The sequence below is a fragment of the Geospiza fortis genome, unplaced genomic scaffold (assembly GCF_000277835.1).
Source record: "Geospiza fortis unplaced genomic scaffold, GeoFor_1.0 scaffold192, whole genome shotgun sequence".
In the NCBI taxonomy this organism is placed as follows: domain Eukaryota; kingdom Metazoa; phylum Chordata; class Aves; order Passeriformes; family Thraupidae; genus Geospiza; species Geospiza fortis.
In genome coordinates, this window is record NW_005054315.1 from 3,613,665 (window position 1) to 3,626,570 (window position 12,906).

General features: G+C 38.3%; 1 protein-coding gene across 1 annotated transcript; it reads right to left on the minus strand.

Annotated features, from left to right (window-relative positions):
- Positions 1-23: 23 nt before the first annotated feature.
- Positions 24-12,900, minus strand: PCID2 (PCI domain containing 2). The gene is made up of 14 exons (XM_031056160.1): positions 12,851-12,900; positions 10,932-11,021; positions 10,296-10,369; positions 9,548-9,613; positions 8,984-9,025; positions 8,459-8,513; positions 6,762-6,865; positions 6,034-6,109; positions 5,772-5,913; positions 4,640-4,740; positions 2,470-2,543; positions 2,182-2,307; positions 1,848-1,971; positions 24-954 (listed from the first exon to the last, which is right to left on the minus strand). The coding sequence occupies exons 1-14, from the start codon at positions 12,884-12,886 to the stop codon at positions 862-864; spliced, it is 1,203 nt and encodes a 400-aa protein (XP_030912020.1). The 5' UTR covers positions 12,887-12,900; the 3' UTR covers positions 24-861.
- Positions 12,901-12,906: the final 6 nt, after the last annotated feature.

Sequence of the window (12,906 nt, forward strand, 5' to 3'; positions counted from 1 at the left end):
GAGGGTAAAATAAAACCCAACTGTTAAAGACAACAAAAAATAAACGTTTTATTTGTTTTAAAAATAATTTTAAAACCCCCAAACTAAAATCTCATCGGTGTGGACAAAGTTATATTGTACCACCCCCAAACAAACAAACCGACCCCCAGGGTAGTAGCACTTAAAATTCTGAATCCAGTGGTAGTGTTTTCCCCAGAAGCAAAATAAAACAGAGTATGGATAATTTAGCTACGTGAGTTTTTGTTCATCATAACAAAAATTAAACAAAATATGACCAGAATTAAAAAAAAATCCCAAAGCCATCTGTGCGCACCTACCACATCTACACAAACCCATAAGTATTACTGACACAGTAAAGCTTTTGGTGTCAAACACTTCTTTATTTTTTAGAGACAGTTTGAAGAGAGTATTTAATACCAGCAAAATTATTGAGACTTCAAAAAAATTGGAAACCATGTAAGAAAAACATTACTTCCACTCTGTAGAATAGATTAACACAAGTAACAAAGGCTGATACTTCTCTCTGAAGGATAAACACAGAAATAGTAACATGAAGTACTTTATAAAAGCTTTTAAGTAGTTGGGAAGGAATTTGGAATGCTTTGCTTTATTTCTTCATGAGATACTTTGAATGATGTAGAAAGCCTGTGGAAACTACCATTTCAAAGTCAACATTTCATTTCAATGCACTTTGTAACCCTGGCAGCCTTGGCCATTCTGGGGAAGGAGCCACAAACAGTTCCTGATATTTCAGTCCTGGACATGAGCCAGGCCATTGACAGTGTTCCTGGGGTCACTGGGAGCAGCTCCACTGGGCAAGCTGAGTATCTGAAGAGTACTTGCATGGCTAAGATGCAACACTCAACAACACACTGTTGACAGTGGAGGAAATGGGTTCTGCTTGCTGACCACAAGCTTCTGATGCTGATGGGATATGTAGCCTTTGATGTGACCCTGGCAGAAGGAGAAAAAGGCAGAGTTAGTACCTAGAGCTGGTAACACAATCCCTACAACCCAAGCTAACACCTACAAGCTAACCATAGCAGAGCTGTTTATGCTCACTCACCACTGCACTACTGTACCTAAATATCCATGAGGGTCCAGTTTAGGTAACTGGGTCACCTTGGAGAGCCAGCACAAATCTGGAGCCACCACCCTGTTTGTGCACTAAGGATGCTGTCAGACTGAGAGCCTCCTGCCAGGGCCCCCCATGGGTCTCCTTACACTGCTTCCAAGAGACAGAGCTCTGCACTCTTGCTCACTTTAAAGTGAGGATTTTAATCAATTAGTATTCCATACCTAATAACTAAATGATATAGTAGTATGAAACAGAAAACAGAGTAGTGGTTAATTTTCTTGCTGACACTACAATGATGCTCCACAACCTCTGATTTAATACAAATATTTTGATTTCAAGCTTTTATCCATTCATAAACAGTTGAGATTCACTTAAAGACAAAATGCAGAACAGAACCAAAGAAATCTATTTTTTTCTAATTTGAGAAGACCAAGAGTCTCCTACTTCAAATGCAGAACAAATCTTTTTGGTGCCACCTGAAAGGTTTCTATTTTTAAATCAATGTTTCTGCATATATAGAAATGTCAGTATTGAATTTGTAATGTGAAATTCAACTTCAATTTTAACTCATTCCTGCAAAAAAGGCAGGAACTAGAGGAAGTCCTCAGGGCAAATGAAAACATTTCACTTTGAGCAGAAGTCTCTCAAAAAAACCACAAGAAAACCTGGGATTACTGATGAGTTTTTTGTCATAAACTGTTATTCTCTATCTAATATTTTTCACTGTCAGAAGTGTGGAAGCACCAGACAACAAGTGGTCAGCACTTACCAAATATATGAGGTTAGCTAAAATGCACTGGACTTCATCAATATCAACATCATCTACTTGCATGAACTTCAGAGCAATCAGAAAAGCATCTAGAGATAGCTGATGAGTTTTGAGCAGTAAATATCTGAAAGAAACAACAGGAAAAATGTGTTATTGAGAAATAATCACTTTAAAATTCTGTTTCTTATAAAAATGGTCTTTCTACAATAAATTCACTTAACAGGAAGTCAGCTCTCTTAGAGAGAACTAAGGAGCATATACAATTCTACCCCAGTCCCAGGTGAAACCATATTAAGTATGCTTTTCCAAAAAATGTAGGTTTTTTTATGCTTACACTTTCTTGAAGAGATTCCTGTATGTGATAATTTTCAGCTTCTCAAGGATAAGAAAGATTCCACATCGAATAAAGAAGGTCTCATGCTTTGTTAGAGCATCATTCAGAAGGAGAAGATTTCCTTCACTGCAAGGATAAAGAAATTAATAAGTGAGAAGGTCTGACATCAGTGAGAAAAGAAAGTATGACTTGGTAGGAATATGCCTCCCCTGCCTTCCTCAATCACCCCAAAGAAACACTTTTTACTTAATACTTTTTGAACACAAAGCAGAAAAGCAAGCATCATACCTCACAGACTTTGTTACTTCAGCAAACTGCATAAGGTCATACTTTTTTAAGAGCTGAACTGTTGGCATATGGCCCTGAAAAATAAATGGTGTCCAAGTTTTCCGGGGTAAAGTTAAATACATTTTAAATAGAATCTAGTAAAAAAAAAATCTAGCTAAAAATTGTTAAGAGAAAAAAAGAATTTTTAACCACTTTTTTTTTTCTATAGAATACAAGTGAATAAAAGTATTCGCAAGACAACCCCCTTGTCCCTCTCAAACACCTCACAGCACAAGTCACAATAACTACTGATTTATCATGATTTAGGGACAATTAATACTTCATGTTAGGGAGCAACTATCAAACCTGTAGAATCAAGATCCTGTGACATGAGGCCTTGGCAGATTCAAATTTTATGTCACAGTTGTATCATTTAATCTACAAACAGAAGAACCGCAGGAATCCCAAGCATTTCCAAAGGAATATGAGCAGTGCTTCAGCCTTGTCAAGTGTTATCTCAGTCTGTAACAGATTTTTTTCTTCTCTATCCCTCCATGCGGAAATAAAAATGTCCTCTCAAAAAACATACACTACCACCATGCCCCCCCCCAAAAAAAAAGGGAGAGAAAGGTTAATTAAAAAAAAAAAAAACAAAATTAATTCTTATTGTTAGATCAGGAAAGACTGAACCACCTACTGAATCAAAAAGAAACTTTATCTTTTATCCCCTGCAAAGCAAAGATCAGAATGCACATTGACTTGGTCAGACTTTAAATTTAGTTACATCATGCTATGCTATCGCTAACTCCTTTCCTGGACGAAGGATTAGCTGAGAGCAGAACTGAGCTGCAGGTTTACTGAGAGCTGTTCGGAACAAAAAAAACCAACACACAAGCTATTTTAGTAGTTTGAAGTTAGTGTTCATCTTTGGGCTCTGATTTAAAAAAAGCAACTGTAAATACAACGACCTGTATCTAGTTTCTTTAATGCCTCTTGTACACTAAAACTGCTTAGAAAAGCCACAGTAATTCTAGGCACTAACAGACCAACCAGTTTAAGGCACCCAGTTGGGACTGGGACAAAGATTTAGGAAGACTGTTAATAAAGCTTTTAGGAAGACTTTTTTTCCTTTATCAACCCTACTGATTGAGCTGAAAACAACCACTAAGAAAGTCAACATATAAATAAAGAAAACAGCAGCCAGTTATCATACCCATTATACCCCCCCTTTATCCACTTGACACAGCAAGGATTGGAAAGGGAGCACTGAAAGGAAAAAGCGGGGAAGTCATAAACAGGTCAGGGGGAAGGTGGAAAATGGCAACTCAATAAAGGCAGGTGATAACATTCTACATGGGTAACTTTGGGAACAGGGCCAGAACAGGAAACTCTAAAATCTAGCTCCTGTCCCCTCAGTCACAATGAATTAATACTCAGCATAATCCACTAATTCAGGGATACACAAATGTTAGCCCAGCACATGGAAAGAAACAGGAACAAGAAACAGATGTGCTTAATTCTTTTAATAGAAATATGAAATTATCAAATAGTAACAAGTCTTCACTGATTTTTCAGAACCAAAATGCTCTGCCTCATGACCCTTCTGACATGCCTTAAATGGGAAAATGTAGGAGGTACAAATAAAAAAGCCAAAGACAGGCTGTAGCTGTGGCAAACCCCTCTCAGTCCTCAGCCAACTGTCTGCACACCCTCCTTTCTTCCACCAGGTGAAAGAGGCAGACAAATTTGTTCTAGTGAATCTACACCTTCCCTGGCTTTTGTGTGCAGTTGATCAGCAGAGAGGCACTCTGCTACAAGACAGAAGTCACACTGTTGAGTGCTTCTCCAAAGAATTCAAATATACCTTCATTAAAGTAGTAACATCAGGTTGCACCCTTGGGAGGGGTGGGAGAAAGGTAGGGGGAAAGGAGGGCTGGGTTGGTTTTGTTTGGGGGTGGGGTTTTTTTGTTTGACTATGTTATTTCCCCTCCTATCTCCTTTCCCATGTTGCTGTAAATGACAACTCAACACTTTTTGCCCTCACATAACAAGGTGTGCATTCACTGGCTCTTACAGGGGTAAAATAGCCTCTGAATTCCTCTAAGGGAAAACCAAGAAAATACTGAGCATCAGTTTTACAGTCTGCATGTGTACCCCCTTCCCCTTATTCAGGAAAGTAGCATCTACTCACCAACAACATTTTTACTGGCAGCAGGTAGATCAAAATCATTCTTTTGTTCTTCTGGCTTGATCGGTGACAGTGCTCAAAGGCAAATGACAGATACTCCTCAGCTGCAAGCACAAGTAACACAAATCAACACAAAAATAGATTAAAGCTGTAGCCCAAATTCTGTGCTCAATGTCCATCTCTCTTGAACACATAAAATTTGAAATTGTATAAAAAATCATGGCACTCAAAATACATAAAGTTGGAGAGTCACACAAAATACAAAGTATTACTAGAAAGGTAAGTTCCCCTTCAGAAAGTCAAAGAAACCTTGTCAAGATCTTCATGTCAGACATTACAGTTATAAGGAATATTAGATTTTTCAGCTAATTTCAGTAATATTATTGTGCTCCTATTAGAGAGGCAGAGAATCTCAAGAAGGGCTGGTAATATGCTCTACTTCCTAAATCAAGATTATGTTCTTCAAGAGATGAAAGCTGAATGCAATGCCCACATCTCCTGAGCTGCAGAAATATGCCTGTGAGACCACACAGCATAACAGCATGAAAATCTCTCAGCAGCTTCCACTGACACAGAGAAAATGATAAGCCTGAAAGGCAGAACACAGTTTGGAGTAACAAAGCCAGCTCCAGAACAGATGTTGGTCAAGGGCTGCAGTTAGTGATGAAGCTGTACCCCTTAGCTCCAGAAGCATTTCTGTTACTGAAATCTATTAGAAATCTAAGAAATGCAGTTTGTACATCTTCCAAAATCAATGGATTGAGAAACTACAGTTTGCTACACTACAGTTTGCTGAAGATTTCCTGTGTGGCACACCGCAACTTGAAGAGTTGAAGTCTCCTCTGCAAAACTTTTACAAACCAATTCTTTTGGATGCTCATACATTTTGTAATGCACACATATAATACATAAGACTGTAGGCAACTTCAGTGACACAAATATTTTAAAGCTGGGCATACATTACAATTAGAAGTGTCATGTAACTCATCTCTGTTCCGAGGCAGCCTGTGGGCCTTGGACCTTTTAGCATGACTTTTCCTTTGATCAGTGCAATTCTGAGTCACACACACACAACTTCAGCAAGATTTCATGCCAAGCAGCAAGACTTTAAACATGTCTTACTGGCACACAGTACCTTGCTTAAAGTCACTGTCAAACATGGCCTTGCGTCCAACGTAGTATTTGTATGTAACTCTCTGTGCCATGCTATACTCATCCTTCAGATTTGAGCTGTCAATTGCTCTAATTAAGGGCTTACAGAGATGGAGCTTGTTGATCTGTTAAAAAACAAAATAGCATTTTAATCAGCATGTAGATAGATGGCATAATATAAAAACAGGGTGGGTTTAACTTAGAATATGAAATACAAAACACAGCTTACCAGACTTGAACCCTACCTTAAAATAAATTTTAAACAGCTGATTCACAAGAAACAACATGCCCCACTTCTTTGAGTCTTCAATGCCTGCTCGACTGTCATAAGGAAAAAGAAAAAACCTGCTAGTACTGAATATTGGAAGAAAATAATAACTTCGTCCTCACAGTAAATTCATGCCATAGATATTGACTCCATAGCATGTTTAGGGTAAACATAGGTGTAGCTCTGCTATATATTTTTTCAACATAATGAAAAGGTGTCATGCAGAATATTATTCATCTGCATCAGGTCCTCACTCCAGTCTGCAGATAACACACACAAGCACAGCAGTGGCTTATAATACCTGAGATGAAAGAAAGACCCCAAAAAAAGCATTTTTTCCACTTCAGAAGTGTTAGAATTGCTAACACTGGAAAACAGAGCCACCTCTTTTCCATCTAATTAATTCTAATGGAGCAAACTTCACAACTAACAGGGCACAGAAGCATTAATCACCTTTCCTGAGAAACAGGGCCATAATCAGTCTCTCCCAACAACACCTGCTAGGAATGCTAAACCTGAAGTGAGGGCTCTCCCTCTGTAGTTAATAGTCAAGGGAGAACAGACTATAAAGGAGAAGAGACAAGCCTCGGAAGTGCTCATTCCAAGACCCATATATGGTCTAAGTATGTGGGAAAATCTAAAGCAAAGTTCATTAAGTTTTTGGCAATTTACTAGTGCAAGTGCAGCAGGGGGTCCTTCACTTACGTGTCACTGGCACAGACTCGAAAGCAGCCCATCAGCAGCTCTGCTGCTTTTTCCAACATGTCACCCACTTTGCTTTTCCCTTTCTTCACAAGCTGTTGATCTGCCTAGCAAGAAATAATACGCAATTCTACATCATGGTTCACTGGGCTGCAAAGTTTAGTTTTTTAATTTAGCATTTTATGAAGTATTATAGCAAGAGATCTGTCATGGCTGCTATCTCCCAAACCTAGAAGGCAGTCAAGCTCCCAGAACAAAAGAAAACACTCAGAGGGGCTCCTGGACATGTACCAAGTCCAATGTAGAGAAGGACAGTCCTTGGAAAATAGCACTGATCACTATTACCTTTAGTATCACTCAGCTTAATGCAGCTCTCAGAAACCTAAATTCAGGTTTAACACCTGAATTGCAGCATTAACACTTCAACTCAAGTGTACAAAGGCCAAGAGCCTGGAAAAAATTATGGAGTTTGAGTCTTAGAATTTATAATTCAGTTTCTCTGCACAGCCAGAAAGACTAGATGTTATTTCTAAACCATATCCAACAGTTTCTAGTAGTGACACACAATGCTGGCACCTCAGACTTCCAGAAGAAAGATAAAACATATGTTACAGCAGCAAGAGGAAAAAAAAGATAATTCAGTTGTCAACATATGGGAAAGATCCACACACTGACTAATGCAGAACTTCAACAGAAAAAATATAGCAAGTAGATATTTATTACATGCTTTTTAAGAAGTTTTATTATTGTGTTTGTATTCTCATTAGCTGAAAAATAAAAGAAATGGAAATGCATCCTGCTGCAGAAGTCTTCTCTGAAACCAGATCCTCTGAATAATACACTGAGGTCAGAAGATAGAGTTCCAACACTTCCAGCATGACTGATTCAACATTAACCTTTCTCATACATCTCAGAGACATGGATTTCTCTCATTCAAACTGAGAATTGAGACTTGTTGCAAAGCAGTCACACACACAAAAAATACTCCCTGTGCAAGCATTCGACATGTGGTTTTGTGGGTAACTGGGCAGGAGAGAGTGATGAGGGGAAAATGCTGGATATTGTCAACCCCTAACCTCACTTGAACTGTAGCTTGAACTTTTCAGGTGAACAAAATCACAACTCTGCCACTTACCTTGGCCTAGAAGTTCTCAATAGATCCCTACACAAGCTACTTCTATTCACCAGCCTGAGAAAAATAATTTATATTTGGGGATTATTAGCATGTCACCAGTTGTATGGGCTCACCAAGGGCTCCAAAGAGCATCAGAAGTGGTGCACACATCTGGAAAAGGGGAGCAGAAAGCTCCCTCTTCAGATCTGGTGGTTAGATCAGCTTGGTTATCTGTGATACCTCCAATTTCCACCAAATCCCAGTGATAACATGGAAATAGTGACTTACACCCCATGCTACTCAGTAAAGAAAATATTTATCCCTTCATAAGTTCTAAGCAACTGCTGGGAGCTGCATTCAGGTCTTCAGAACTCCTCTAGTTCCATCTGCAAATAGGAGGTGGACAGATCGAGCAATCTCACTTTTCAATAGGACTGGATGAATTTAGCATGCCAACAAAGTCCTAAACAATGAGTTAAAGAGAACTGAGCAAAATTAGACCATGTTTTAAACTCTGTAAAAACATTTCTATTGTGGAAATGCCAAACAGATAAAAGTAATGAGGCTGTTAATCAGATCTACTTACATTATTAGCAAAAATTCGAAGATCAAGGGCTACAGAATACATAATAGGTAAGGCCCCCTGGAAAAGAATCATAGTATTCTTAGTAGCAATAAGTAAAACATGAGAAACAAGCAATTTTTTTTTTTGTTAGTTGGTCATAAAATTAGAAAAGTATATATTAATCTCTTAATGAAGAAGGATGCACTTCTTAAAAGGACAGTTCTTCAAGATCTCAGCATTTCAGAAATCCTACACTACAAAAATTATTTTTGAAGTCTTTTTTACTGTGGCTTTAATAAAATTTCACTTCTCTTTGAACAAATCCTTCAGGTATTTACATATGGACCATTCTATGTAATTAAGCTCAGATGTTTAGATTCCACACTTTGGACATGAAAACTCAACCAGGCTACAAACCCAATTCGGCTTGACTGTAGCATCACTGGGGATAAATAAAACTATAGATATAATTTTAGTTTGACTCCAATCGTATTATACTAGGAAAAGATGAGGCTATTTTCTAGTAGCTTTCTACCACGTACTCACCAATTTTCTTCTTTATGTGCCTGAAATGCCCGCAGGAAAGATGTATTGTATTTAGGAAAATTTAAAATGCCATGAAATGAAGCACAGATTCGAGAAACAGGTGTTCAGTGGTACCATATACGACTTCATGAAGGACTAGAAATCAAAACACCATCAAGAAGCTGAGGAGCCGAGTTGCAGCACGAAGAACATGAGCACAGCCATGCACTTAACTTTGAGTGGCAGCAGCAGTAAGGAACACTGGCCAGAGATAAGATAGAAGCTTCTTTATCATTATCTTCCCCTCCAGCCACATACAAACTGCAAGGTATTATAATGATTTGAGACTCTCCTATATTCTGGGAGAAATTAATATTCTATTTTAGAGCCAAGTAAAACTTTCTTTCTTAGCCCTATAGAAAGCTGGAAGAAGAATGCATCTGGATTTCCTTGCTCAGAAACCTAAACAACTGAAGTGTATTGGGAAGCAGACCACATTCTATTAGGTTTTTAAAAACATAAAGAGAACTTACTCTACAAGAAGTTAATCTGAAAACAATATACAAGATTTATGGAAAAGGATATTGGACAATAACTGTTTGGCATTTGTATGCTTCTATGAAGTCATGGTTTGCAACAGCATAAGTACACCTGTCAAAGAAAAAGTGCATTAGTGCATCAGAAAACATAAATGAAATATTTTTGTGTCCTACCAGGCATGAAGTTTTACAGTTTATTTAAGGTACAAGGGAGTATGACTAGAAGCATTCCTAAAAAACTGGCACAAGCATTTTAATAGAGCACTAAGCTTGATAATTGTAGAAAACAGATCCTAGAGGTGAGTAGGTTTTTTTTTATATAAGCTAATGCTTATTGAAACTGTCACCAAGATGAAATTTTAAAAATACAAGATTGTTGAAAGAGACTAGATGCAGAAAATTATTTAGTAAAAGCCTCGCAGAATTACTTCAATACTAATCTCTCTTACAAGTATTTTTATGATTAAAATTCCCTTTTAAAAATATTTCTTTCCCTCACTTATTTCACTCTAAATTCTTGTGCAGCCAGTAGGCAGAGGGGAAACAGCAAGCACTGACACCAAAGCTGTGCCAATGGCCATACACAGATGACAGCCAGGTACGTAGAGAAAACTTTATGTGGAGAGGAGAAAGAAAGTCTTCATTTCCTGCAATTCTAGCATTATTTATAAGACTAATAAATAACAAGTTTTCAGGTGTAAGCCCTTTAAAATGGGAAAGTAAACTTAAGGATATCCTTCCCCATCCCTGCTGTACACCTCACAACTGACTTTACGTTCTGGGCCCATCTTTACCTTAAGTGGGCTGCAAACATTTCATCATAAGGTGATTCCAAAACTTGTTGACACTTCTCCTCTGGAGATGGAAGCTAAGTGTAGAATAAATCAATAAAACATTAGAGGAACATCCAATGCACCAGAAACAGAATATCATATGCATATTTTGTCATGGCAGTTCTCACAGATGTGCTAGGGTTGGAAGGGACCTCTAGTATGCATCTACCAGAACTTTAAATTACATTAACAATCCTACCCAGAGTAATGAATTGCTAGTGTGCATTCTGTCTCCAGAACCTGAACAGAGTCAGCCTGAAATAAAAGCATCCATAACACACAAACACCAGACCCTTACCACCCACTGCTTTTTTGTCCATAGTGGCTTCCATGCTGCTATGCTAATAACTAATTCTGGTCAGAAAGGACATTCAAAATTGTATCTATCCAGAAAACAATTCAAAATGGAACACAAAGAGCCAACCAGAAAACAAAAATTATATATAGTGTCCTTGTGAAAAGGGAAGCAAACCTACATGGGGATCCTACCTCAGCCTGTGAAACAGATTTCTGAGGTTTCTCTCCAATGGAAAGGAACCCACACATAGAGCTGGGAAAACTAAAAGTAAAACAAAAAGTCAAAAAACACATCCTCACCTGCAGCCTTGGGTTTGCAACATGTGGATGTTTAAATGATACTAACTCTGCACAAAATGTACCATCTCTGGTCTCAATGGCTTCTTGCACCTACCGAAGTAAACAGTCACATTACAGAACAAAATCCAGCAACAGGCACACAACATATTTACACAACTACAGAAGCCACCACCTAGTGACCACTGTTCATACATGTTAATATCAAATCAAATGTGAGTTTTTGAAGGCCGAAAACCGAATAAATAATTTTCTATTTCCAATACACCTGTTGTTCAAAAAGGTCTCGGGGAGAAGGTAGAGAGAACACCATTGTGTTTTTTTCCTTATTTGTAGGGGGCAAGCATATGTATGTACATGGGTTTAGCATTGTAAAACAGCAGTTGAGAGCCAGATTTGGTTAAGCTTTTTAAAATTCCAGTTGGACTTACAGGCATCAAACACAGATGCAACGATGCAATCTTTGAGAAATGCTTTAAAATGAAGACAGAAAGATTTAACATGTAAATATAAATCCAAAGGCAATGTCTGATATTAGACTAATAGTCTATATTCAAAATGCTTTTGAAACCTGCTAAGACTGTAAATGTTATACTCTATGGAAAAATGGTTTAATCCTGCTTCCTGCTAAAGATAACTCCTTGTAAAAAACAGTCTGCTTGGACAGGTTATTGTAACATCAAGGTGGAAATTTATTCAGTTATGGAGGTAGTTTCAGGTATTACTTCTTAAGAGTTTCCTTCCCATTGCTTATGCCTTGTCATATTTTTGTGTCTCAAAAAAAATGAAAAAAAAAATCTTTTTGATGTATGGAAAGCTCATACCAAATGGGAAAAAAACCCATAGACTAAAATAGCAAGAAAAAAAGGAAAAATCAACCGTTTAAACTCTTTCAGAAATTTGTGTTTAGCTATTATTTCAGGAAAAAGAAGACGTAATTTTATGTTTGCAAGATAATCTTTCATCTTGAATGTTCAATGGAGTGTCAACCTAACAAAACATGGACTTTTCAGAGCAGACTGCTGTCCTGGGAGATCTCTGATTCTCCATTTTTGGAGACTAAAACCCAAACAATTACTTTCTTATTGTGCCTTAACTAATGCTAGGTGAAGTAAGATGGTAACAGCGACGAGAATACGATGGCCCAGTGTCACAGACATTTCTTTTATGAAAAATCTTCTCTTAAGATTTCCCTGCTGAAGCTGAGAAGTTCAGCAACCAGACATAAACAATAGGTTATCTGCTGCTGTAGAATGTAACAAGTCTGCCTGGATTGGCCCACTTTAGATGTTTGGAGTTGGTGACCAATCCAGAACTGAGATCTCTCGGACACAGTCCGAGAGAGCTAGTTTGTTATTCATTCTTTACTTTTCTTAAATAGCTAGCAGCTTCTAGAAACTCTCCCTTTTCTTTTTCTTTTAGTATAGTTTAAATAGATGTTTATATCATAACGTACTAAATCAAGCCTTCTAATCATAGAGCCCATCTCGTCTGTTCCTTCACCCCAAAACCCTTGTGACCACCGTCAACAGTCCAGCAAGAACCATGCAGAGCGGGGACACAAAGGCTTGTCACTGATAGCTCCATGCAGCTGGAACCCCTGCGGCTGCGCTCCTGCCCCTCCATCCATCCACGGCAGAAGTTGTGTCTGCATTTCTGTGCATCAACGAGCCCCGCATCCCTCAAATCCCTGAGCTGCTCTTGCCCCTGGACACACACACAGCCCTCCGTGGCCGTTCTTACACACAAATTACCTCAGAAACCTCCACACTCTTCAGGCACATCCTTGGCACTCAGACGGTGTGTGCTTCACGCACACTGTGATTTATTCCTTAACCAAGGCACCACATTTACAGCAAACACGCATACTCAAACAGAGCCCACAGATTAATTTTAAAAAATAATTTAAAAATCGTGCTTACTTGCTGCAAGTACTGGTTAATGGTGATGTGCGCCATTAAGGGAGAGGAGCTGAGGC